Consider the following 27,559-nt stretch of genomic DNA (forward strand, 5'->3'; position numbering starts at 1 on the left):
TAAAATACACATCCTCAACTGGAATAAATCAGTGTAACTACACAGATAATTTATACGCCCTGAGAATCCAGCCTATACACTCCCAAGCTTTTCAATGATTTTGATCCCACCTAGGCAGTTAAAATTTTAACCTGAATGGCCTAGAAGTCAGCAAATTGAGTTTGCTTGAGGTATTAGAACTTCCTGATAAACTCCAGTACTGACCACATTTTCCTCCTCCTTTTCTTTACCCTCTTCATTTTCTCTTGATGACTGATAAGAATAATCATCATAACTGCGAAACTCTAGGAAAAGGATGGCGGGAGGGAAGAGGATCCCCATTATAACCTGCACAACAAGAAAGAATTCAACTTAGACTGCAGTACTTGTTTACAGTAATAATTTTTATAACAAGACAACCCCCCTAAACAATGTTTTCTTTTGCATGACATTCAAGATACTCTGCTATCCCTAAACCTACAAAAATAATGAATATGTAGTGTTTATGGAGTACTGCCAATAAGCTGCTGTGTGGAAAGATGGCACTCTGGCAGGCTTCCCATCTCCATGAATACACTGCAATTAAGAAACTGTGCTCCAGAATGAGATTTGAGCAGGTAAATTACATGGAGTGACACAGTGGCACTGGGAGAAGGGGTTCAGGTACTTTCCGGAGTTTATAGTTACTTTAGTCAACTACTATAATTAGTTTTTCTAGTCAAAAAAAACCTTGCGAAAGAGTAAAAGAAGCTTTGCAGATAGCACTGGGAGAGTTCTCTTACTGAATGAGATTGCAGAGATACATAAACACAGATATGAGTTGATGAAATACAGAAAAATGGTTAAGAAGAGAAGAATGTAGGTAATGAAACTAAGACATTAGTGGACAGATTAACACTCTGGAGAAAAGAAAGGAAATCAATAAACAGATTTAGAAAGCACCATGATGCAATCTGAGAGGCAGGAGACTTGCCTGAAGATTTTAAATGGGTTTAAGTGGGAGACGTGGGAAGGTGGAAAGAAACTGAGAACAACAGAGAGAGGGCAATGCGTATGTCAGCTTGGGAGCATGGCCTGGGAAGGCAGACGTGGCACTTTGTCAGTAATGGGGGATACAGGAAATAAGGAGGTAAGACTGAAGGTGGCACCATGATGACAGGCCTACATATGGATGACAATCACTGCATTATATAACAAAGAAAGGATTATATCACATCAAAACACGCACAAGCAAACACCACCCTACTTCCATAACACTGTTTCACTCAGTATGTCTCATTTGTGACAGTCTCCTTACACTACTCATAATCAGAAAACATGCAAATCAGTACACGGAATCAAATCACAGAAGACGGAAATAAAAGTCCCACAGTTTCACACAATGCAATTGCACGGATTCACTCATCATCTCCGAGTACCATTTGGTAGAATATTAAGCAGTGTAAGAACCATCTGTCCCTAATGGGGATCTTTTGGATCATATACAACTAATTTTTAATCAGAGGTATATCTTTTCAATGAACAGATTTCATTATTCATCAAAAGCCACAACTTTGCTCTCAGATTTCAATCACACTAAGCTTTTTACGGTCTTACATTCTCCTTTGTTATGGGGTAATGTTCCTTAAATGTCCTGAATTTGGAAACAAAAAAAAATTAGCTTCAAAACAGATATGCTCTTAAAACACCTATAGCTAGTAAGCCAATTTGTTCTATGCATACACTATACATGATGCAGCGTTATGTGCAATAAGCTGCACCTTTGACAGTACAAAAGAAATACCTTAAGGCCTGGGTTTTTCCGCATGCGTAGTCGCCCCATCCACATGTCTGTTAAAAGCATCTGGCTGCACGTGTGAGCTATGAAGTCCCTATGTTTAGCTGCCACAGCCAGTTTCAGGCAGGTGGAATTACTCCAGTTTTTCAGTTCATAGGTCAGTAATTTCATAGCAATCTGCTCATCATGTTTATAGGACTGATCCAGAAGTTCAACAGCCAGCTGGCCAAAATCTCTGGAAAATACAAGATAAATCCAGTGAAGTGCGATTTAAAAATCACAGTGCTTGCTTGCATTTGGGGTTTCCATTCTGTTCAAAGGGGGTCATGTCTTCCTGCCTGCAGGTACAATGACCAGAACAAAAAGTCTCAAGCTTGATTTGGGACAGTATGCCAAAGTGCCAAATTTTTAGTAACCAGAGAGAATCAGCTTAGATCAATGACATCTTAAGGCTGGTTTAGATATATGATCAGATACATGTTCGTTTACATGAGCAAATCTTGGAAATAACTTTGTGAAGTAAAAGTAGCTAGCTGTACAGAGAAAGAAGCTGAAGAAAGAATGTGTGCTGTCATGAAAATACAAGTCTTCTCCTAGCTAGTGTTGCATTCAGACTCTGAAACCAATTTTGCCTTGTTTGCTGTTGATAAACAGGCTCCAAATAGGATTCCATGAATCCACAGTCCGAAAATTAATTGTACTTTACTAAAAATAAAGCTTTCCACAGGTCAGAAAACCCCTACATCAGATAAGCATGTACTCTGCTCCACATCTACTAACTTTGAGTTGTTGTCCAGGTCCTCAGAGATGTCATCCACCAGTTCACTCTCAGAAGATTCATGGGCCATAGACTTGTACAGTTTACAGGCAACAAGTGCTTTGGCCATAGCTTCCTCCCCTCGCTGCCAAAGAAAGAGTGCCATCTTTTGCCGTTTCATCAGCACGGCCCATACCATCAGTTCATGAAACGGATATCGAAAGCGGCTGACTTCTGGGTCATCCACATCAATATCGATCTTCTCCTCCTTTTTCTTCTTCTTCTTCTTCTTCCCTTTGGTGGGAGGCTCATCATCCTGGGGAGAACAGAACCAAATTCTCCCCATCAGCTTTTAAGATCTAACCTGACAACTGCATCATGCAAAAAAAGCATTGAGAAGATATGATATTTATAGTTAAAATTTTAATTTGTTTTTGCTGTTTACTACAATAGATGCCAACAGTGACAAAACCATGAAGAACAACATGGGACAGAGCATGCACTGGGCTAGTACTGGGCTGGGTTAGTATTTTAAACAAGAGAACGATATATTGCATACTTAATTACAAGTCACCTGTCCTAGATGAGTACAGTAGAACCATATCATACCCCATCACTTTACACTGTACTGTAAGTATATCTCTACTGCATGTGTAATTGCACCAGTTAAATTGCAGTGAATTAATATTTAATGAATTCTATCGCAGTGTCAGTGGAGCTTTACCAAACCTGAATTCACTGTAAATAGGTTCCACTGTAATTTCTAATTTGATATGTCTGCATCTATTCTTGAAGAACAGTGCTGCATATCTCAGGTATCAAAGCAGTTTTCAGACTGACATGCAGGTGGAAAGAGTGATAAACATGCAAAGGGAAAAGGCAGGCAGGTAGTGTCCTTAAGAACAGTAAGATACTAAAGGGAGTGTTCACCTTTGAATAAGCAATCTCCTCTTATGTATGCAGTGAAAACGGAAGGTATAAGTATCCCATTTCTTAAAGGGATAGGGAGGATAGGCCATTACTACAGGAACCAACATGGAAGTAATTGAAGGGAAGTACTGACAATGAAGCAGGATCCTGAAGGGAGAAAAGCCATGATTGGGAAAATTAGGGTTTAAAAAACGTAGGAAGAACATTGCATATATAGGTGTAGACAGAGCTCATCATCATCACAAGGTGTGATTCCAGTCTCAGAGGCGTATTGCAAATAAAAGCAGTTACTATTCTAACAAATTAGTTCCTGTTCACATAAGCAAGCATGGCATAATGCACTATTTTATGACAGTATGCAGCAATATGAACTTAAACACAAACTCAGGGCTCAGCACTACACCCCCAGGTTCCAAAGAAGACTCTTCACTCACCAATGAAATATGTATTTCTCTTCCAGCAGTTCTGAGAACTGCAAGTGGCTACCTTTGTCTCTTATGGAAAATTTAGTGGTCATTAATAGCATGCACATGAAGAAATTGTTGGGCATCTTCAAAGCAAAGGGCATGGAATTTCAAAAGGAGGACCAAAAACTGCACACTAGAAAAATCAAATCAAATCAAAACCCTGAGTAAGAAAAACAAGTGCTAAGGAGCCTAAACTACCAGTGTTAAAGCTGTTAGTGCTTGGGGGGGAGGGGAGGGATTCACGCCAGATGACTGACCACTTTAGGGAAAAAAAGTTAATTTTTAATTTCCCCTTTCTTTTCTCTTGGAAGAATGGAAGTGGGCTACACCCACTGTCAAGTGGAGAGAACAGTCCAGTTTGTGTCATGTAAAAACATTTCCCACTGAAAGAAATAGGAAAAATCAAAATGTGCTACTGGAGAAACATGAAGTAACCTGTGTGTGATCAACACTGATCAAGTAGGGCTGCACCTCTGAGAGGCTGAGCATTTAGCCTTGATCCACTAGAAAATATGAAGTTGATCAGACAGGAGATTAATCATGATTTACACTTTCCCTGTAGACGAGAAAGCTGCTTATCTGCTTGGGGAAAGAGAGGCTTTTGTATGTGGGTGTGCTATACACCAAATTTAACACAAGCATCATGTACATATACTGTGTTCAAATACTCTCACAGCATTAATAAAAGCATAGTTCATAGAGAAATGTTCCTATCCTCTTTGTGTAAAGGCTCTCCTAGGGTATATTAATGCATTTTTCAGGAACAAAAGCAACTACTTCCAGAAGAGGGTGAGGTTTCCCCAAATTAAACATCATCCCAGACTGGATCCTGAGCACTGTGATTTCAATTTAAAATTTCTGCAGACACACAGGTAATTGAGGCAGGGTTTGGACCTGAAATTCTGGTTCAGCTCCATCTCATATTTATAAAGCATGGTGCCATAACTGTTAGCAAGGATGTTTTCTAGTGGAAGATAGAATCTAACATGTCACAAAATGTTTTTTTACTCCAGTTGAATGTTTCTCTATGATAAAAATCTTATTTGTGCATAGTTACTTTACAGTTGAGGGGGCTTTAAGCATAAGTAGCACTGCTGGATCACATTCTCTCTTCCATATCATCAGTGTTCAGATCTAAATGCTTAAAATCTGTAATATGTTCCAACAGGGAATGTGTTACTGCATAATAATGCTAAAAACTGCTTGAAGATTATAGAGCAAAGCTCTAAGCCACTCTCAAGACCTTACCCATAAAAAAATATCGTAAATATTTCAGAGGCTGTTCACAAAATGGAAGATCCTGTCTAGCTGCTATTTACTTTAAGCCAATAGTGAAAAAGCTAAGAACAAGTGCAGAATTTTACCAATAAATGTACTGTTAAAAACTGTATTTTACAATAAATCCAACTTACCTCCATCCCGAGCAGTTTAAGAGCTTTTGGCTGAATATTAAAAATAGAAAAGGAAATTAGTTAGATGGGAGGGAAAATTCAAAGACAAAGATACCAACGAAAACACATTTTAATTTGCTTACATAGGCTATTATTAAATTTACTATTCCAAATAATCATACCATTAATCTCCCTCTTAATTGTATTTGCAGTGAAGGCAATGGGGTAGAAAACATTTTCCATCCTGAACCCAAGTGAAATCTTTTGATTCAGATGGAAGAGTTAAATGACTAACTCAATCAGTTACCACTTTGAGAACAAAAATCATGACACGATCACAAAAAGTTAAAAAAAACCCAACAGTGCTTCTAAACAGTTATAGGGTAAAGATACTCATAGGAAACAGTAAAAAACAAAACAAACCTCTTGTACTTTCCCACTAAAAAATTCCCTCTTTTCTATTACGAAATCTCTGATTTACTTTTTCTGTAAAAGATTTATTTGTATGTTTGTAACCATCAGGTAGTACAACACTATATATGTACCATATGTTGGCTAGAGAATAGCTTGCTTGGGCTTTGGCATTCTGACCATCTGAAACAATTGCTTTTTTGTATTTAGGCTATGGAACTTTACTTGACATTCAAGGTTGAACTAAGCGAACAAACAAGCTAACAGAGAAAATTAGTCTACTTGCTTAGAATAGAGTTTTTAACAAAGCAAGCCCTGCGCTCAATAATCTCAGGACCGGGTCATGACTATGAAAAGCTTCACTGGTATTGCAGTGGATTCAGTGAGATACGATTTATGCTCATAGCAGGTCCTTACAGAACTCACTGTAACAGGTTCATAGTTCTGTATTCAGATTGAAACCTTTGCCGTACCCAGGTTAAAGCTATTGTTGATTATATTTAATTGATCAATAGGCCTGGTCTGACCAATAAAATTTACAGTTAGATGAGCGCTATAGTTTTAAGCCAAAGCTTAAAGTAGGAATAAGTGAATATGCTAACACCAGAGTTAGAAATGCTTGGATTGTAAGCTATTGAAATGGGAGGAATTTCATTTCCAGAACAATGTATTTACTACCTTTTGTGTCCTCCTATCATTTAAAAATGTATTAGGTTAAAAGGTATTAAAAGGTATTTTACAGGTTTCTTATACGACTTCACTACCAGAGTTTCAATTTCAGTTGCACAGCATTTTAGACCTGGACATACAGTGCTTCACAAAGAGGAAGGAACAGAGGGTTACTTATTTTTACCATCAGCTTGATGGTCACATCTAGAATTAACTCATTCTTACCCTCTTTGGTCCAAATAAATTATTATAAAGAGTCCGAAAACTTTTTCGAGTATAGTTGCAGCGATAAGCTCCACCCATGAGATATTCAAGTACAAGACCAATATCTATTAGGCTGATATGATAATCTGGTGGAAGATTCCCCTAACAAAGAAAACAAAATAAGGATTTAGGATAAGAAAACATAACATATATTAAATTGCCTGGCTAGATGTATCATTTCATGCTTATATTGGAATGTGGGTAATATTTATAGCTGATGGTCTCAATCTCTCAGTATTTGTATGAAATTAATAGCCTCTGATTCATATCATGTACATTTTTGGGCCATTTTTTTTTCATGTTGGCAGTGTTTACACATGAGGACAAATTTTCCATTTGCGATTTACTCATCCAGTATGCTGGTGTCCATTCAATACAGACATGTTTAAAAGAGTTATTTTTGTGAATTTAAATAACTTTGTACTGATTATCATTAATCCAGTACAAAAGTATGGCCTGCTTAATTTCACAGTGAATACCATACATATCCTGCATAGTATGGAAACTTATATTTCATCACCATATTATCTACAAAGTCAAGACTACAATGCAGAAGACTTGGGTTAATCTGCAGCCCAAAACCGAGAGAAAAAACAAACTGTATAACTTCCACTGTCATATTGTTAAAAACTAGAGAGTTGCATTAACCCTCTCAGAACCATGAGCTGAATACTACGCTTCATTGTTCAAACTACATCCTACAACAACTCTGATTCCACAGCACCACTGAGCAGTAACTATGATGAAGCAACTATATCCTAAACAAACACATCACCTCCATGTTAACCCAACCGAATCCCCAAGACTGCCGCTGAATGAGTGAGCCATGAAAATGCAATGAAAAGGAGAAAAGAAGTGGACAGAAAGAAAAGAATGCAGAAGAGCATTAGTAACACTGAAAAAGACAAACACTGAATGAGATAAGTAAATAGATCAATATGAGTTATACATTAATGCAGTACTGCAGAATTCCCACACTAAATCTCCCTGGAATAAAAGGGAGTTTTCCTTGCAAAAGAAATACAGACTATTCCATGTGTTTAAGTTGTACTGAATAAAAGCCCCAGACTTTAAACAGAGCAAATATAACAACAGATCTTACGATGAACTTGTTCACATATAATGAACTCTTTTGCATATAATGGAAACAAATGAATAACAGATTAAGGAGTTGTAGCACTGAGAAATAGAATGGATCTTCTCTCAAGTAAAAGAAGCATCGCTTCGGAGATAAAATGACTAAAAACATTCAAGGAAACAAACAAAAGGGAACAAACTCTGTACTGGCAAGTGTGGGGTCCTGATAACCTAGCAGGCCTTACCTTTCACTTCTCCTTTGTAATGCTGTATTGAAGACTTCTTGTAGAAAAGAACAGTTTCAGTCTAAATTTGGATTAATATATTACACTTCTAGCAGCTTAACTTTCCTCTCCTTAGTTTTTAAATTACTAGCAGTGTAATATAGTCACATCCCATTTAGACTGACACCACTGTTGCCACAAGAAGTAATTTGACTTTCCTTCACAGCTACCATCTAATTTCAATTGTTTGTTTTCCCCCACACTATGCTTGCTTTTACTGCTGACTCATACAATTAACATAATCATGCAAATGTAATGCAGCTGTTAGCTAAGCTTACCTTCTTCACATCTCTGACTAGCAAATGCAGTGTATTTGGTGGACCCAGTCTCTGAAACAAAAATTATTCACTGTCCATTAGAGCTTCAATTCTTCATATTTTTCACAAACAGAAATGCCATTAAATGATCTGCCTCCAGCTGTAAGCAGAACTGCAGGCAACCATATGCCACCACCACTCTTACAGGGCTGAAAAGAAGGAACCGGGCTACAGTGACAAACACAATTATGTCAAGATCTGTGTAATCCCCTTCTTATAATCCTTTATGTGGTGGTCCAGGGTCCCTGATTCAAGTCACAGTGGTTTGTGGTACTGCCAGAACTTGCCCTTGCAGCAGGACCCACAGGGGACTGGAGGACTAGGCTGTTTTTACTTTGTGTGAATGCTGCCCTAGACTACCTGCCAGTTAAATTGCAGGAAGAGAAACAGTTCAGCATTAGTTATGTTCCTGAAGAATTTTTTGAGGCTTGGGTAGGGGAGAACTTGAACCAAAAAGCACCGATGTTCTATGGTACTAGGAAAATCATTTTGCTTCACTGAGCCACAAAGAAAAATAATACTGCAATGTGCTAACAATAAAAGTTGCTGTATAAGCACTTTCTAAATTCAAAATCTTACTTCAATAATATTAAAGTATACATAAAGGAAAAGTAACTGAGATTAAAAGTAAACCACCAGTATTGGCTGGTATTAAAGTTTTACTATCTAAGTTCTTTAAGTGTTCTTACTGTGCATTTTAAGTACATCACTATGCTTACATGATAAACCATAAGAGCTTCTGAAGGTTGCTGTAGGCTCAGTCATTAGGAATGTGTATATGTATGAAAACATTAGGCCATTAGGAGTTACAGCAACGGCTCCTTCTACCACTATCCAACTTTTAAGTACTGTCAAGGCTCACAGATTTGCAGAAACCAAACAATTTTTGTAGCATACATTGGAAGAAGAAGAAGAAGAAAAAAAGATATCCCTGTTAAATACAATAGCAATAGATACTGCAGGATATTCTTTTATTGTTTCTGCTCACTCACGGTATTATAAAGTTCTTCCAGTCGAGGTATAGTAAGGAAGTGCTGCATGTTCACTCCGTTCTCAATGAGAAGTTTCACAAAGTCAACTCGATCCAGAACCAGCGCATCCAGCATAGCCTGCTCCAGAGAATTCACCTGAATTGCAGAATGGAGAACATGAGACTACACAAGCAGAGAAGACGTGGCTGGCCAACCATAAGCATTTCCACTACTTAGGAGATTCCCAAGTTCCCAAATATGTAGATTAATCTACAAGTGAAAACCAATTTAGAAAATGATGTTTCACCCATGTGCAAGTAAATACAGATGGTATAGTTTGGTATAGTCTACAAATGGCAGATGAAGTACTGGTAGAGAATGTGACTGTAGCTTTCAGTCATTTCATTTAGTATTTTACAACTAAACCAGGCATACCATTCTTCATATATTTTGTGAAGAAATTTACTTGCTCAACATGATAGGAGCAAGTTAAAATGAAGAAAAACAGTGTATAAATTTGAAAATAAGTTAACATAATTTACCCTGATAACTCATGTATGTATCAACCACTCAAACTGCTGCCTAAAAGAGAAACGGCAACATGTAATGCTGAAAGACTCAAATCATCTTCAAAGAAACACTTCTTTTCCTTCACCAACTCCATTCTGCATTTGGAAAACGTTGGTCAGAAAGCCTTACGGATGTTCTCTTAACACGGCCTAAGGGGTTAGAACCCAGTGGGAAAGAGGAAAAGCCCTTGAGTAGCAGTCTCCTTGACACATGAACTTTAATCCAGACAACTAAATCCTCCAAACTACTGCAACTGGAAAATGAAACGCTTAGGAACGGAGATGTTCAAGTTGTGTGCACTTGATAAATAATGTGTACAGGGAAGGATGAAGATGCTCACAGGTGTCCTTATTTCCTTCTGACAAGTGCAGGGAAGAAGATGCAACTTTGACATGGGATTAGGTAGTGTTTCCTGTCTCAAAGATTGAACAGCACCAGAATTTCCCTGCAGAATACTACCGCTGAGGCTATGGAAATGTGCAAATAGGTATTTTGTAGAAAGGAAATGTGTATTTTCCCCTCTCTCTTTGTTCCCCAGGATGACCTAGCCGCTTTGGCTCTGTGATAAGAAAACAGTTCACTCCTGCTCAAAAAAAAATTTGTAAAGTGGAATAAAAGCACGAGACTGGAAAAATTAAGTGAACTCTAAGCAATTAAAAATGACCATTTAAAATGAAATTTTAAAACTGCAGACACTCTTTTCACATTCCTATCATGATGTCTTTAAAATACACAAAAAGTCTCTCACTAAGAAACACGATTTCAGTACCCAGGAATAACACATCTCATGTCTTAAGTTCATGTTGTAGAGGATATAATGCCTTTTGCACCATTTTGCAGGATATTTAAAAACTAGTATTGTTTGGATAATTCACTCTCTCACAGATCTTTAAGGTAGGCTAAATCCCACCCCTGTCAACTGGTAGAAAGCTATAGAGAGAGAAGAAAAAAAATGCTCAAGGAAGTCCTTAATGGTTTTAATACAAATATTTCCATCTCACCCAGTTCAGAAGTTCAAGCTTTCTTGGATCTGTTTCTTCTTCTGGTTCTTTTGCTTTTCCTCCCTTTTTCTTCCCTTTTCCTTTCCCTCTGGCTGCTTTAGTCTGAGCCACTGGAGACTTCTTTTCCTTCTCAGGGGCTGTACCATCAGTAGCTGTAAGGCTTCCTAAAGGCTGTATTTAATAATGCACGAGTATTAGAAATCTAATTGATTGTACAGTGAATCTTTCATTGAACATACTCCTATTGAGCTCACTCCCCAGTCACCGCTTCTTGCACGCAGTCAACCTAAGATGATCCTCTCCATAAGTGTAAATAACTTTTCCATAGTCCCAGATTTACAACTGCTTTAAAGTTATTATGTCTAATGTAGTTAATAACAGTGAAAGTGAAAGAAATGAAGTAGGTAGACTGTCATGGGACTTAACATAGAGAATGACTCTCTCAAAACAAAATCAGTGTGAGGGGACTGGGAAGATACAATACTGAATTATGTGACACTTCAGCTTCCTTGCTCTCAGTAAAAGAAACAGTTAAAAAAAAGAAAAAAGAAAGCTGGATAAGGAGCTGGCAAAAAAGAACTTAAGGAGAATGTTGCATGATGCCAAATAGCATCCATACCATGGAGGTGGAAAGGAAGAAGGAAGAGCCACTACCTGGTTCATTTACATTCTGGAGACAATGTTTATGTTTATGCTTCTTCAGACACAACCATCCTCTGCTACATTCTTCCCCATTCTAATCTGTCTACCCAAGACAGGGAGGTAGACATACAAATATCTTGCCACTACTTGCCTGTGGTTTGGAGGCTTAATTTGCTCCAGCCAACACACAGCTTATATAACCTCTGTGCACACATAAACCTGATCACAACTACCTGTGCTCTGCACAGAGAACTACAGGACCAGGCCTATTGGGTTTTCCCTTAACAAGGCTTGCTCTCCGTGTTTGTTATTGTTTGTCTCAAAAATAACCTTTTCTCCCTTGCTAGCATGAAAGCATTCGTAAGCCTGGACAAAACTGCATCTGCCAACTTGCAGCGCATGCAGGACTGAAAGCAATCTTCATGAATTTGGAACGACAATGAACTACAATTGATTCATATTGTTTCCACAGATTGTTATGGAGTATGAAATAGGACAAAGCAGTAACTGGCTTCAGTTGCCAATTGGTACTTCTGAATCTAATCATAATAATATGGAGACTGGGACATTCCTTCCAAACAAATGTTTTATTATAATAATACTTTATATTATTTAGGATCATTAAATACTCTCTGTATAAGCATTTTAATGGACTTAGAATATTGGAAACATCATATTACTGTAAGTGAAGAAATAAAACAGCATATGCAGCAACATTTGTTAGTAGACTTTAAATTATACAGGATTCTAGATGAAATGGGCTCTACATTATATATAGCGTGTACATGAATAGTATTCTACCGAGTACCATTTTATTTTATAGTTTCAGGAAAGACATCTGAATTAAAAAAAAAAAATCCTTGTACTTCATTCTTACAGCCTCTTGCAGCCTAGTTTCCTCATGACACTTTATAGTAATTCAATACCAGATGGCTCATGCAGCAAAGCAAAACCCATCAATTCAGTGAGCCAAGAAGTGGCTTAAACAGAGCATTTTAGCTAAACAAATGAACAAAGGCACTGGAGTGTTTCACTGCTGACTTCAACTAGTGCAGCATCAAACTAATAATTTGAGAGAGAAAATCCCATTTCAGTACCTAAAGCTCTACTGAAGATCCCCTTCTTAGTTCATTTGGCACAGCTCTCCCTGCTAGGGGCCTATTTTCAGCAACGGTTTCTTTTGGTCATCAGGATTTTGCTTCATTAATCCAAATCAAGATTTTCACAGCTGTTAATGACGTGAGGCACACAATTCCTCCTAAGCAGTGCTGTGAATCTCAGTCTGGCTGTGTACTTTAATAGGTAGCTGGGGACATTGCAACTGCAAGCACATGTCAGTGAGACCATCAGAAGTCAAGAAAATGTTAGCGGATCACACAGTTCACTGAGGGTGACCAGGACTGCTATTGTCCAGCTGTATGTGAGACCACAGATTGTTTCCAATAAATGCATTTCTTGCTTCCAAATCCCATGAGGATTATTAAACAGGGTTACTTTTCTGCTTGTCATGAAATTGCTTTTCTAAAGCACACAGTTTAAATCATTGCTAACTTTCCGCAAATAGCAATCTGAGGAAATTTCAAAACAAACGGGTCATCCTCAGTAAGATACCCTATATGAGGTTGTGACAAAACAGAATTCAATACTCTTTCTGCTGAAAAGAAAATCCAAGGAGTGAATATTTGACTGCTTATTTTAAATTATTACCAAATAACATCACTAGGAAAACCAGTCTTACCGGCCAGTGAAGTCCGAAAACAAAGATTTGGCTGCGTGCAATGTCTACGCGATTCCAGGCCAAAGCCAAGCTTAGCTGGTCTGGAGCAGATGCATTGGTACCTAAAGAGAAAGAAACCACAAGTATTTGGTGTTTTATGCATGATGAAACAAGATTGGACAATCTTCTTTAATTTACTTCTCCAAGAATTAGAAAACAGCAAGCCTGGATCCACAGTCTATTACCATAATTCTATTACAAAGCAGGGGATTCATCAAATAAGTTTATCTTCCATTTGACTCTATACTCACAATTTCAAAAAGGATTAACCAGATTCTCTCCCTACTCACTCCTCTAAGAACTCCCCACATTGACTTTATATTCTGTTGCTAAAGGCAGACATTGAACCTTTTTTCCAAAAGAATCCTTCTCTCAGCTCCTCTGGCTGATCCTGCAGATATGAGTATGGTAATTCCTCTCTTTATCTCAGCATTAGGGACTCCAGTATTCTCATACTGAACCTGTATCAACTACTAGGTGCTCTGCAGACTGAAAACAGATGCTGTTTCAGCAAACAGGACAAAACTTCAAAAAATTGGGAACTGATCCTAAATTTTGCCCTAAGGCTTAAACAGCACCATTTGAGGTCTGGAAAAATCCAGTTAGTTTTTTAATCTCCACACCATTTCTTCTAATTTTATTAATATATGCCAGAACTGCAATAAAATGTGTTGAAATACCAGGACTATAGTTGTTGCAGTGTTCCCATCCCAGGGTTTCAGATGAGGAAAGTCACACAAAAATTTCAATCCAGACTTTACACTTTGAGCTAATCAGACCTTAACCTGAACTTTAAGCCAAGCATTTTCAGGTTAATTGTTTGAATGCAAGAGAACAAATCAAAGGCTTTAATATTAAGAGTCAACCTCAGATAGCATACAGGACTGTCTTATTGGGGTTAGTTTGTGCATCCTTCCTAATTGCTTGCAGGACCCACCTTTGAGGAGAGCAGTTAAGATAGACATCTCAACGTCCTGTTGCCCTTCAGACCCCATACGGAATACAGTGATCTAAAGGGTAGCGTAAAAACAAACACACAGAATTAGAACACATAAAAGAGAGAGACTAAACATGCAGACAGAAAAAAGAGCAGAGTGGTAAAGCTTTATAAGGCTTGAAATTTTTCAAATTTTACGGTTCTACTAAATTTATCTTTGAAATTTCACAAAAACATTGAACAAAGCTTTTAATAATAAGGTTATCCTGAAAAATTCCTGCATTAGTAAAGGTGACAAACTTGATGAAATTCTTCACCAAATTTTCACAAATGGAGATAAAATTGCCATGCCAAACTCTGATCATTTTCTGACAATTCTATTACTTTCCAGTAGTAATGGAAATGCCAACTTGGAAATGGAAATGACAGTTACTTGAGGTAACTATCATAGTATTCATTTGATTGACTATCAGCTCAAACATTTTTGAGTTATGGGGTATCTTACATGCTGACAAGCAAAATACCAGAAACTACTAATAACGAAAAGTGATTATTTCTAGTCACATTTGCTTAGTTCAGTCTCTTACAAATTACTATCTTTAAAAACAGAAATTCATGTAAATCTTAGCCATTGAGAGAACTACATATTAAAAGATGAATGATTCAAAAGCATAATTACCGAACATTTTATGTTAATTAAATTAATACTGAATACAGACAAAAAAAAAAACAAACCAAAAAACAAATTCTTCATCCTTTGAAATCATTTCTTCACAGCAGAAGCTAGGATTAGGTACTGAGAATGGCAATTTTCCCAACAGTTTAAAATGGATTTTGCATGCAGGCAAAGATAATTGTTTTCCACAATTACATTAGCAGAGAAAAGAACTTAAGGAAAAACTTTATTCATTTACAAGAAAGCAGACAAAATGATCAACAAATGCATAAGCCTGGTTAGGTTGCACAGGTTACCTGAAATCTTGAGCCACTACTGGTTAGACTTCGGTGCCTGAATTTTACTGAGTAAATCAGGCCTCCTCTCATAAGCATTTTAAATTTGAAACCGTTTGACTAAGGCAGCTGTTGGCTGTCTTTACTCAATCAGTTCCTCTAGGAAGGCTGATTCTCTTACAGTCAGCTTACCATAGTCACGCTTATTACCAACTGACTTCTGATGAAGGTGTATACATCAGTATGGAACTGATTTTGGCACCATACAAATGTAAATATATCAGTAGTATGTTTACATTACCTAGACATTCTATAGACTTTAGAGTCATTCAGTACAATTTTATGTAATTATCTTGGCATGCTAATAATAATTCTGAATGTGTGAGAAAAACACACTGATACGTGTCTGTTTGATTGCACTATAGAGCTGCACTACTATAAAACAGCACTTGTACTGCCCCAAATGGCATTCGCAGCTGGACTAATCCTTAGAGAATTTAGTTCTGACATAGTTATTTAAGTATATATTGTAAAAAAATCACTGGAAATTGCATAATCTGGCTTTTATGAACCTGAGAACTAAGTAGTATCAAAATCTGATCAAAACCAAGGAACAGAGATAAAACTTGAATGGCACCTTCTCTTGCAGAAATCCCTCCAAAACAAAGGGAATTCAGTATCAGATATGATGACACCCTGGAAAGGAAAGTGTTGGAGAAAGCAGGGGAAGAAAGGAGGCATGATTAGGAAAAGAGGAGACTGCTATCATACTAAACAGGAAACAGGAGATTATTCTTTAGCATTCAGGTATTTAATTCTCATCTTGAAATGTACAAATATGTAAGCAAGAACTTCCATGGCAGCTAAAATAAACATTAGAAAGGAAAGTCTAAGGCATGAGCCAATACTTGGCATACTCTCTGGCAAAAGGCCAGCTTTTTGGAGCATGCAGGGAATATGAAACTGCTAGGAAGTCCACAAACAACCTAGTGATAGCAGATTTCCACCCCAATCCTAGATCATTTCAATTGTCATAGGACTCTTCCTGAAAAGGGCTGACAGAGGCTTTGTTGATTAATGCTTAGAGCCATTGACCATGTTTTCTCATCTGTTCCTTGACTCAGCCAAAACCTCCTAACTTCACTGGCTATTTTGGATGAGCTCTTACCCATTAGAGTGTAGGTTCCTATTGGCATGACCACTGCAGAGAATATACAGTGCTACAGTTGCCATTATACTCTAAGGAATAATTTTATTTAACATTTGAAAAACTTCAAAACCAATATCCATTGTTCCAAAGAAACAGAATAAAAATAACAAACATCATTTAGCTTATTTATAACTTAAATTTTCTTTATATTCCAAATTCTTTGCTAGCCACTTCCATACTGATGAGAGAATTGAAGAGTACAGAAAAACAGAAATGGACATCTCAGAGAGTCGGAATTCATTCAGTGGAGAAGATTAGATAAGTTGCATTTCTGAATGTTTTGTTTTTCCTCGTTATCCTTCGACTGGGACATCAGGAATAACTCTAATCTGATAACACTGATTTCCTCATTTCTGGTGTTTACACTAATTGCTCAAAAGTAATGTGAAAAATGATGCCTTGATTGGTATTTTGATCACTGGGAGCAGCTTACATAAAAAAAGGACTAGCACAAAGCTTCACGTACAGATATGGTGAAGTTTCTTTCCATTCTGATCAATCCCATAGTGCTGACTTCAGCTCTATACCCTATTACTCTAACTGGGATCAAGTGACATCTCCATTGTGTTAGCCCTTTATTCCCTACTGATATCAAGTCAATATGAAACCACACAAGATGTAAACAGAAGTATGCATGTGCAGAATGTTGGGACTGTTAATTTTCTGCCAGCTCTATTTGTTAACTGGGCCAAATTTTACACGTTTTGACTCAGGTCTTAGTTGCGCAAAAACTTACTGAAGAATCAGTCATTTACAAAAATAGCGTATAGGGGCTGCTTCCCTTTTTATATAACAATGCACCTGACCTCATGGTCGGACTGACTCACTGCACTGACTCTAGAGTAAAAAGGTAAGAGTAGTAAGAGTTAAATTGTATTCATTTTCTTTGCTCCAAGCCTGAAACTGGAAATGCAAATGCTGGCAAATAACATGTGTAGTATTCCCATGGCAAGTACAAAGCAAATACTCCAGGGAAAAGATTTCTTTGTTCTTCCCTCATATTTCTCTGGATACAATAGCAGGTTATGATGAATTATGGGTTTACCATGCGTCATTGAACAACTAAACAACTACTTCTAGCAATCAAAAGAACATTCCCCACTGAAGAGAGCATACATAATAAGGAATGTCACATTCAAATTACTGGTTTATTAAAATTTTAATGAAAAAGTTTCACATTATCTATTGGGAACAGTATAAAATTCGGAAAGACCAGAGTTTAGGGTTTGTACTTTCTAAGCTGACTGGAGACAAAAAGTGTGGTTTCTGTGTACAGAAAATATGCTTGGTTTTAAGGGAGCATGAAACATCAATTTCCTAAGAAGTTAGAAAAATCTCCCTCTTTTCTCAGTCTCATAAGAAAAGTTTCATCTGTAGTTCAAATAGTTTCCTTACTGCTGCTCATGTTATAGGCATCACCTCATTGGTGATAGAATTAGGCATCACAGAGAATGAAACTGCCCCATATTTCATGATTAAATTCAATAGCAGGTGGGTTATCTGATTCCCTACAGGCAGTCTGAGGAGAAAGGTATGGTAGTTGTCTCTTGTCACTATCTATGGAAATATGCAACTTTAGCAAAAAAAGATAAAAACACCAGCTGTACCAGATCAAGGTGTAATTAAAAAATCTCCCAAAACAAAATAAATCCATTAGACTGTTCATTTGCTTTTAAAACAGTTGCTTAAGATTTGTACTGAAAGAAGGAAATGGAATTTTACTAGGACTCAAGGGAGAGCTCATATTGACAAAAATTCACCAGCACTAGTCAAATGAAAACACTCAAAGATTCATTTTGCCTGTAAAGGCCCAGGTACAGCTCCAGTGAAAATACACTCTAAATACTGTTCATAGATGACAGATGTGGATCTTACAGATTTTCTTTTCCAGCGCACTTTGGGATATGGAAGACAGGCAGGAGCATGACTGAGTGGTACAGAACATAGAACAGGGCTGCAGCAAGCCAGGATCATGCATGGCCAGGCTTTTCAAGAACACTTAACATTTCAATTTCTTTTGAAGGACTTGAAGAGCTGATTTAATTGGAATGAAAACAATATGTTAAATGTTAAACAGTAACTACATCAGAAAACAAAAACTGTGCCAATGTAACCTTGATACCATTGTTCTTAAGAATCCTTTCTTCAATTACCTTTCCTCTACTTTCTGCACTTGATCCTGTTCTTAATGTGTTTATTTCAGTATTTTTGCCTTGCAGAAGTCCATGGAAAAAGCTCCTATCAGCTTACACAGGAGAAGAATCTGAAATTAGCTTTAGAGGCTTTCCATGAGAGAAAAACCCTTTCTAAGTCTAGGCTTATGAATGAATGATTCTGTGCATTTGCTGAGCTATATGAAAAAAGTTAAACGGTAACACTGGGAGAATGGCATTTGAAAGTACGATACAAAGTTTGGTCAGGGAAATTATCTTTACGAACCACTTCTAGGACACTTACAAGTTCCTTTTTTTTCATGCACTCCATAAGAATGATGAACAGCTGATGAGCTTGGTTCCTGCTGTAATTGAAGGTTTTCTGAATGGTAACCAGAAGCTGGTCCCTGAGGGATTCGCTTATTATCCTAAATGAAAAAGAAGACATAAAAGAAGACATAGCCAGGAGTAATATATTTTGGGAAGGCCTGCTGTTTGAGAAAAATAATTTTTCATGCACCAGTTCAGCGTCTTCATTTTGAAAATAAATGAAAAAAAAACAGAATCATTGCGTTCAGTAGGGGTAAGGCTAAGGAGTTCATTAAGAGTTAACAGTAATCAGGAGATTTGTATCCAGATTGGCTCTTATGTGTGGCAGCACCTCAACATTGATTTAAAGACTGGCAGGGAACCTTTAACCCTTTAACCAGCCTTTCATACTAGAATATAAAGCAGGTATCTCTTATTCCTGCTACATATAATATTACTTTTGTTACGATGTTCAGCCCTCAAGATTTCAGCAGCACACCTCATAAGACTCCTACCTTCGCCTATAAATTCAAAGGGTCTTTGCAAGGCCCTTTGCATGCAGCCAGAGAAACATAAAATATTTCATACTATTGGCATGTCACCTTTGGTTATCTTGTTATAGCTGCTGGATGATATTTGTACTGAAGAGACGATTTAGTTGCTAGTTTATCTGGAACCTCATGAATAGGCCTCAAAATGTCCCACTGAGAAACACACAAACCAAAAAATTATTAAAAAAATGAGATGGAAAATATTTCAGAAAAGTTCAGAAATGTTTCATCTGTCACAGCAACCTGAAACAAAGCTCTTCAATCTTCATCAGTTTCCCCATAAAATACATGTATTTTCAGATGACTGCAAATATTACCAGCAGGCATTCAAAGCAGTGAGACATCCGAGCCTGCCAAGTGCAGTAACATTCAAAGTTCATTGTCAGAAAATAATTCTTTCTAAGTTGAGAGCAGGGATGCCAAAAATTCCTCATTACTGAGCTGCCTTACCAGGTGAACACATTTATCTCATCATCACTACCGGATAGGAAAACTGGACACAGCATCACGTGCACTGGGAGAGATAGCCATGCAGCAAGCAGATCTCAGATAGACTGATCTTGACAAGCTCTTTCCATTACATGTGAGCAGATAGGAAGGATGGATGGATGAGGAAAAAAAAAAAAAAAGAAGGAAAGTTTGATCTCTGCTAAGAAGGTTCCTTGGTCAACTGAGAGAAAAAGAAAGTTGCTGAATCATAAACACTGTTGGTAGGATTAATTCTGTACTATGTGAAAACACCCCAAAAATTCAGCATCAGAGTTGTTATTCCAATTCAGCAAATAAAATCCATACTCCTTGACAACACTAGTTGTCTGCTTAATGCTTAGTCCAATCTAAGTTCCCACTTCAGTCAAGGACATAGGCTATTTCTTCAGTGCAAGAAGGATGTGTCATACCCTAATGAAGACAACACACTAGCTTTTTGCCTGAATCCAGCTACTAAAGATAAAATTTGGGTATTAACAGTGCGAATGCGGAATGCATGTCTGACTGGGAGAAGCAACATTTGAAATAAAAAAAGCAATACTCTGCTTCCAGGACAGATCTCTTCCTTTGCAGAGGAGATAAGCTTTACGCTGCAAGTGTAGGCTTCATATCTTCTTAAAACTAACTGTAGCCCCATCAACCAAGGAGCAGACAACAGACCACAAATATTACAGAAGACATTGCCTGTAATATTTGGGTTAGGAGTGATTGTCACAGGAGCAGAACGTTTCAGACAACATCCTCCACTCTGTTCATGATGTTAGGAAGCACTACCCTGAAGAACTACCACAGATGCAAGAAACAGCAAAGGAGTGGAAGGAAGCCCAACATTTGTTCAGCTGGTCTGGCATGCCTAGAGAAGGAAGTTTATTCATACAACACACTAGACTGAGGCAATAGAAATTTTGCAAATACATGCACCAATTAACCTCAGTCCTGACCTGACAATATAGTTCTTGGGAACCACTTACTCCTTACTTATGAAGCACCCAACCCAGTACCAAGTATAATGCAGCAAACTTTGACGGAACTTGTATGACAGTGTGCTGCACTGAGACAAAGCTTATTTCAGTAGACCATCAAAGACATCCCAAGTGGTAACAATTTCCACCCATTAACACTACGGCTAAGATCAAACAGGCAACAAAAGTTGACTGACATCTCTGTTAGTAGCATTTTGTCCCTTAGTTTGTTTTTATAAAGCTTTGATGAGAGCATGAAGGCCTGAAGTTGCACATTGTCCCACCATGCCCTGGGCAGGACACAGCTTTGGTGATGATCTCAAAATCTTACCCCCCTTCTTCTGAATACTTGTGTGCAAATGACAGAATATCAGATGCTCGTCCACTACCATCACATATCACAACAGGAAGAGGAGGTTCTTCTCGCAGACACTCCAAGACAATGGAGATCACATTGGGACCCCCTTCCACTATGAGCCCAACTACAGGGACACCTTGTCCCAGCCCTGTAAAAAAAAACAAAAGAATGGAAACAAAAAGAAGTGTCATTGAACCTTAGTTTAAGAGGTTGAGATGTTATGTATGGATGTAATTTCTGTGCTATAACACCACTTCGAACCAGAGCAGGCTGGAAACTTTAGGAAAAAGTGATGGCGATTTCAGGGCCAGCTCAGGAAAGGTGTCTGTATGATGTTTCATCATACAGCCCTTAAAGGAAAAGAAAGCAAGATGTCTCTTTGCCCTGATTTTCACGCCTGCTCCATACTGTTTATTCACTCAATGGTGAACTGTTTGCAGTTTCTTTCAGGACACCGTGTACAGATAAACCAGCGAATATAATTCTACTATAACTTCATTAGCTTCACTGTTACTCAAATAGCTCCCAGCTATTGTCTCTTTGATACTTCAATTCTTCATTGGTCACCTATGAGAAATCTTCAGTAAGATGACATACACCTATGCTTTCTCTTGAGATAAAATTATGAATTTGTTCTCTTTATCATGATGCTGAAAAGGCTGGCCGATGGAAGAGACGACAGCTGAGCATCCCTTTGCTGTCCCTGCCTCACTGTGATCTCCAGGCATAGGATGACAAAGGGAAGCCCACAGGTCACATGGTCCCAGTAGCCTTGGTCACAAGATCACTTGGGGAAATGAAGGATAAAACATTACCCAAAGGCTGACTAATCCCACTAATATAAGCATTTGAATCAAATTCTTAAATGACCAGTGTTTCATAAAGAAGATGCACTTTTTTTGTATGGTTGATAACATGTGAAAGAATTCATAGATTCAACCTTCATTCCTCTCTGAAGAACAGGAACACAATGGACAGTAACAGCAGAAGCTACCTGACATCCTCCTGCCAATACACCCCAGCCCTGGTAAGGAGGAGCCACAGAGGATGGGCTGGCCTCTGGGTCCATTAAGCCCTTACTGCTTCCTGCTGAGACTTCCAGAAGAGATGACTGTACTTGAAGTGAAGAACTTAAAAAGAAACGAAACAACTCCCCATATGCCTTTGTTACTAGTAAGTGTTCTGCAACCGTTTGCAGAACCCTTAATTCCTGTGTATTCCCAGCTTCAGCCTTCACATGGCAAAACCACCAAACATTGCTTGAATCAGAATCAATATCCCCAGCCCCAAGTGGTATTAAAAGAAATGATACAAAACATTTTGCCTCTGGGCCCTGACTTCCTTATCTTCCAAGACAGTGTTCTCTTTTACAATGTTACAACTATCCAAGCTCATCTGCAGAAGACAAAGACGAAAAAAGCACAGCCACATTAGGTCTTTTAAAATGTCTGTCAGTGGGCAACAGTGCATGACACTGTCCCAGCACTCAGAGGCATGAGGCATCATTTTTGTCAGTTCAATTTCTTAAGCTTCCTGGTAGGCAAAATGCAATACTCGAAGGCTTTCCAGAACATTTAGATATCTTTAGGCTTTACTTGGCATTCTACTTCATTTTTCTGCTCTACCCTTAAGAGCATTTAAACTCTATTAGAAATTTCTGTACAACCCAGTGCTATTGGCATTCTGAATGTTTGTTTTTTCTTATTTTTACAGCCATACACAGCTTCTAATGGTATCTGTGATATGTCAGAAAGGCAGCTGGTAGAACTGATGTCTGTTTTCCTATAGCTCTTCACTCAAGTGTGGATTCCAAGCCTGGCGTATCTTTTGGACCATTTTTAAGTGGTAAGATTTTCTTAAGTTGTTGGATAGCCACAGCTACTAGAATTTCTCATTTATTTAAACTTTAAAAAATTCAGTTTTTCAAAAAAGCTTTAGTAAAAAAAAGTCTTTCACACACACAAAAAAAGGACTTTCTAAAAAATGACAAAAACAGTCCTAGAAAGTTGGTTTTAGAAAGGTCATAATGACTGGCAGAAATTCTAAAACTGCATGAAACTCTAAATATGAAAGCCTTGATGTGAAAACATCCTGATAATTGCTCCATTAAAATCAAAATCCCATTTGAATTTATCTGGAAGATTGCAGAATTTTGAGTATGATATTTAAAATGAAACAAATGTATATAAAAGAGAAAAGACTATGTTAGTATAAACATTTGGAAACAGAAACCTGACAGAAATAGAAACAGTGCTACACAGGATTCTAGTAAAGAGGAACTGTACAAAATATCACCCCATTCTGTATATTTACTGATGCTTATGAATTCTAGCTAAAGTGGGCAAATTCTTTGCACATCCCTTTCCTTAATCTCTTACTGCTTTGAACCTTCTTCTCACTATTATTCCTCACTGCTATTTCACAACTTCTTTTCCTCCCTTCATGTGATCCTGACTTTTCTGGATTTTCCATGCTGTCAGATGTGGGGTTTGCATCACTAATCAGACAGCATATATTCTAATTTAGTCACATGGTCCTGATCAAATTCCTGCTAGATATACCTGGAAGAAGCCTCTGATTTCAATGCCTCAAAGCTATTTCAAGCCCCTCTTCCCTCCCTTTCTTCAACATATTATGTTCACAATTTGCCCCACTGTACTTACGTGTATTAATTTTCTGGAGGGAAATGTGTTTTTCCAACTGACGTCGTAATTTTACTTCAGCTCCGTATTTACCTAGTGTACCATTGTCTGCCAGAATGAAGTGTGTATGGGAACTGTTGAGCACAGAGAGCTTACTTAGAGGGTTTGACATTGTTTGGTAAACCCGTGTTACCTGTCAAAAGGATAAATGCATCCAGATTAGACCTAAGAGCAATTCACATGAAAACCCTCCACAGCTCTCAATAGAAGAACATGCATTACGAATAGAAATCAACCAGGCCTTTACAACCAAAAATACAGGAGAATCAGAAATGGAGCTTGCCCTGAGGTTCAGAACTTGAGCTCTTCACAGCAGTGTGTTTTCATTAAAGGATGACAGCCATGTCCATGCACTCTCCTGCATGTTCCCCTACACTCATTAACGCATGCCTTGATGACAGTGTGTTACATATTCCTCTTACTGTATTAGAAAATATATTCTCATTTGCAGCTTCTAGTAATTAATATGCCACTGATGATTACCCATCTACAATAAATGCAGGTCTTGTACACATAAAGGCACCTACAACATTTATAAAACTCTCAGCACACCACAGTGAAGTTAGGACCTAAAACTTTCTTTTACCACAGAAAGGTCCCTACTATTCAAACTAATGGAAATCTCAATAGTTCTATATTTACTTTGTGGTGATATAGGACATCCTGTTAAATATATTTGAACAATAGTTTTTCCTCAATAAATTGTCCAATTTCAGCTCTTAGACATGCTTTGGACACAGTGAAAATACTAATACTACAAGTAGATGAACTGTATATTTTGTTACACAGCTGACATTCCTAATTACACAGGAGTTTCCTTAAAGACTTACATCTTTTCCTATCAGATCTTCCTTGTTCTCTACAATGCCCCATGGTGCAATTCCTATGGCACAAATTCGTCCTCTGGATTTAGAAGAATGGTCTTTCAAGGCATCTCCCACATGACGAATGACACCTATAGGTACAATTCGTTTAAATTAATTCTTGGCACTTTTGAAATTTGATTGAACAGCTAATTTTCTTCCTGCCTTTCACTGAGCTCTCCGTTTTTCTGGGTTGCTATCACTACCTAAACTGGTATCTGTACTTTACAATGTAACATGCAATGCATATGAATGTATGCTTACACTTTGTAATAATTACATATAAATCCTATTGCCTTTTTATATTCTTGTTCTGAATTCACTGAAGTCTTGGAAAGGCTTACCCAGTTACTTAACTTGCCACAATGTAATCTGTACCACTTACTGGTGTTATATTACTCATTGTACACAAAGCTAAACATATGTGGAATTCTATTACTTTAAAAAACTGGGATCAGAGCAAACAAAAAAAACCACAGATACCTAAAAAATATTTCTTCTTTACAGTTATTCTGAATAGGAATTATCGCCTTCCCTCAAAAATACTAGACAATTGAGTTGATATATTGTTGTAAAACAAAAGTCAAAGGAGTTTGCTCTTGTGCAGTCTTCTGAGAAATAACTAATATAAAGATATATTTCAGCTAAATACAGATTTTGGTCTAAAATACTATGATGAAAAATTGCATCGGGTTGTTCTTTGAAGAACACTCAAAATCAACATTAACATAAATGAAATGGATTAAAAACTGACTGGTCTCAAAATGTTACAGTATCTAGGGAAACATCAGAGCAGCTATTTTACAACACATTTTCCAAATTTTGGACACCATATTGAACACCACTTTTTTGACAGAATCCAGGGACAGTGTCAAAAACCTCTTGGTGGGGTTATGGGGAGTTGTTCTACAAATGATGTTTTAGATATGGTCAAGAAGGAAACACAGAAACAGATAAAAAATTTTCAGGTGGCCCAGAGACTGGAGGAAAATGCAAATGAAATTAAAAACAGGAAGAAGCTAAAGATAGGCAAATTTGAAGTAGGAGACTTCTCAACTGTGAGGATAATCAACCACCGGGAAAATGTATTATGACTAGTAGTAGATCCCTTGCTAGTGCAACAAAGGATGGAATAATTTTTGGGGAGAAATACAGTGTAATGCAAATGGATATTGACTCGGGAAAACGTTATGGTCTGTCCTGGGTAGGAGATTAACACAGATGATTACAGTGCTCCTTTTCTAATGGCTAGTGGCTTATGACTCATTCATGTAGCTTTACATTGTCTGCCAGTGGGAAAGAACAGCGAATGAATGAAAACAACTGAATTCCTAGGTAAACTACAAGAGCTGGTTATTGCTTACCCGTACTGACACCTCCAGTGAAAATCCAGGCTCCAGTGGTCGTGGCAGCCTTGATCAGGCCTTTTCCAAATACTTGCTTTAATTTAGGCTGCATTTCAAAGTTCTGGAGGCCTCCATGGACAGAGATTAAGAGTTTGGGAAGTTCCAGTTGCCAGTCTTTCACCATGAGATGCAGCAGAGAATCTGGCTTGGTGTCATATGACACACGGATATACTACAAAAATAATGCGTAATATTATCACTCCATCTTCTCTGAAAATTGTCCATTGACTGAACACTGAATGGTCATATTAAACAAAGCTTCCATCTTGAAAGAAGAGTTTTACAGTTTTAATGTGTTTTTGCTGCTTACAATTAGAAGAAATAGACAGGCTGAAACCTTTTACTTTGCTACTGAGAATTTACCATTCACTTTATGGATCAGAAGCTATGTTTTAAAAGCATCACTTTCCTCCCCCACCTTCAAAACAGACTGTGAGCAAGTTACCTGAAGCTCTTATTACATATCCGCACTGCTAGAAACTACCTATTTAAAAGGACAGCGAGGTGTTCTGCATGGTTCCTAAAACCTCGGTTTGACTGCCAAAGAGATGTAATAATCTAGTCACTGTTAATGTTTGTTCTTTCTGCCTCTGAAGCAATGATTTTCATTCTTCTTAGTTTAATTCTGCTATCAAGACTTCTTTTCAAACTACTGACTCTATAAAACAAAACCAGGGGATATGCTTGTATTTATTTCTGCGACCACTGCTTAACCCCCCCCCAAAACAAAACAACCCCCCCCCACTACCACCAATAAAACCCACCACCGCTCCCACAAACTTTTGACAAGTGTTTGCAGAGTCATGGTCTCAAGCGGCAGTCTTAGCAGAGATATTAGGTCACGAATAGGAAAAGGAACAAAGCCAGGTCTGGATTCCTTCAGAAGAGAGGCAGAGGAGAAAGGGTGGTTTACTGACAATAACTTTAATGAAATGTGTAACCCCAGGGCATTATAAGGTACCTCCTAAGTAGGTATTATTCCTCTCTCTCTCTCTGAGCATCCTGTCCACACCTTTCTGGGGCGGTAAATAGACCCCCTTTGATTTCAATGGATTATGCACTGAGTGAGCTGGAATCTTGACACATATCTGCTAAGCTAACATATCAGATGAATATGTTAGTGTAGCCTATACTCCTTACCATGGCCTTATTTGAATGTCCTCCTCCTTCAAATTCAAGGTTTCCATAGGCATCGGTTGGGTAAGTTTGCGTGTGTTTACTGACAGACCATTTTTCTGGCTGAGCTTCTACTTGCTTTGTTTCTTCAGCACTTTTATTAGTTATACTTGGAGGAGGTGGAATATGTTGGTTAATAAGCTGGCCACAGCAGCACCTGAAAGTTAAAATGTGAAGTGACTGTGCACACAGTATCTTCACTATCTGA

At 37.8% G+C, this 27,559-nt stretch overlaps 1 protein-coding gene across 1 annotated transcript in view; it reads right to left on the reverse strand.

The window, feature by feature from the left end:
- TRPM1 (transient receptor potential cation channel subfamily M member 1) overlaps window positions 1-27,559 on the reverse strand; it is a 97,925-nt gene that overhangs the window by 17,234 nt on the left and 53,132 nt on the right. The window contains exons 3-18 of the mRNA XM_067305369.1: window positions 27,316-27,508; window positions 26,134-26,347; window positions 24,737-24,861; window positions 23,868-24,039; window positions 21,178-21,352; window positions 18,840-18,963; window positions 14,222-14,294; window positions 13,246-13,346; window positions 10,866-11,036; window positions 9,316-9,450; window positions 8,285-8,335; window positions 6,607-6,747; window positions 5,323-5,352; window positions 2,537-2,829; window positions 1,763-1,991; window positions 205-327 (exon numbers count right to left, since the gene is read on the reverse strand). Of these exons, the coding sequence (XP_067161470.1) occupies window positions 205-327; window positions 1,763-1,991; window positions 2,537-2,829; window positions 5,323-5,352; window positions 6,607-6,747; window positions 8,285-8,335; window positions 9,316-9,450; window positions 10,866-11,036; window positions 13,246-13,346; window positions 14,222-14,294; window positions 18,840-18,963; window positions 21,178-21,352; window positions 23,868-24,039; window positions 24,737-24,861; window positions 26,134-26,347; window positions 27,316-27,508 (2,350 nt within the window). The remainder of the gene's footprint in view (window positions 1-204; window positions 328-1,762; window positions 1,992-2,536; window positions 2,830-5,322; window positions 5,353-6,606; window positions 6,748-8,284; window positions 8,336-9,315; window positions 9,451-10,865; window positions 11,037-13,245; window positions 13,347-14,221; window positions 14,295-18,839; window positions 18,964-21,177; window positions 21,353-23,867; window positions 24,040-24,736; window positions 24,862-26,133; window positions 26,348-27,315; window positions 27,509-27,559) is intronic.

This window comes from Apteryx mantelli, chromosome 15 (genome assembly GCF_036417845.1).
Source record: "Apteryx mantelli isolate bAptMan1 chromosome 15, bAptMan1.hap1, whole genome shotgun sequence".
In the NCBI taxonomy this organism is placed as follows: Eukaryota; Metazoa; Chordata; class Aves; order Apterygiformes; family Apterygidae; genus Apteryx; species Apteryx mantelli.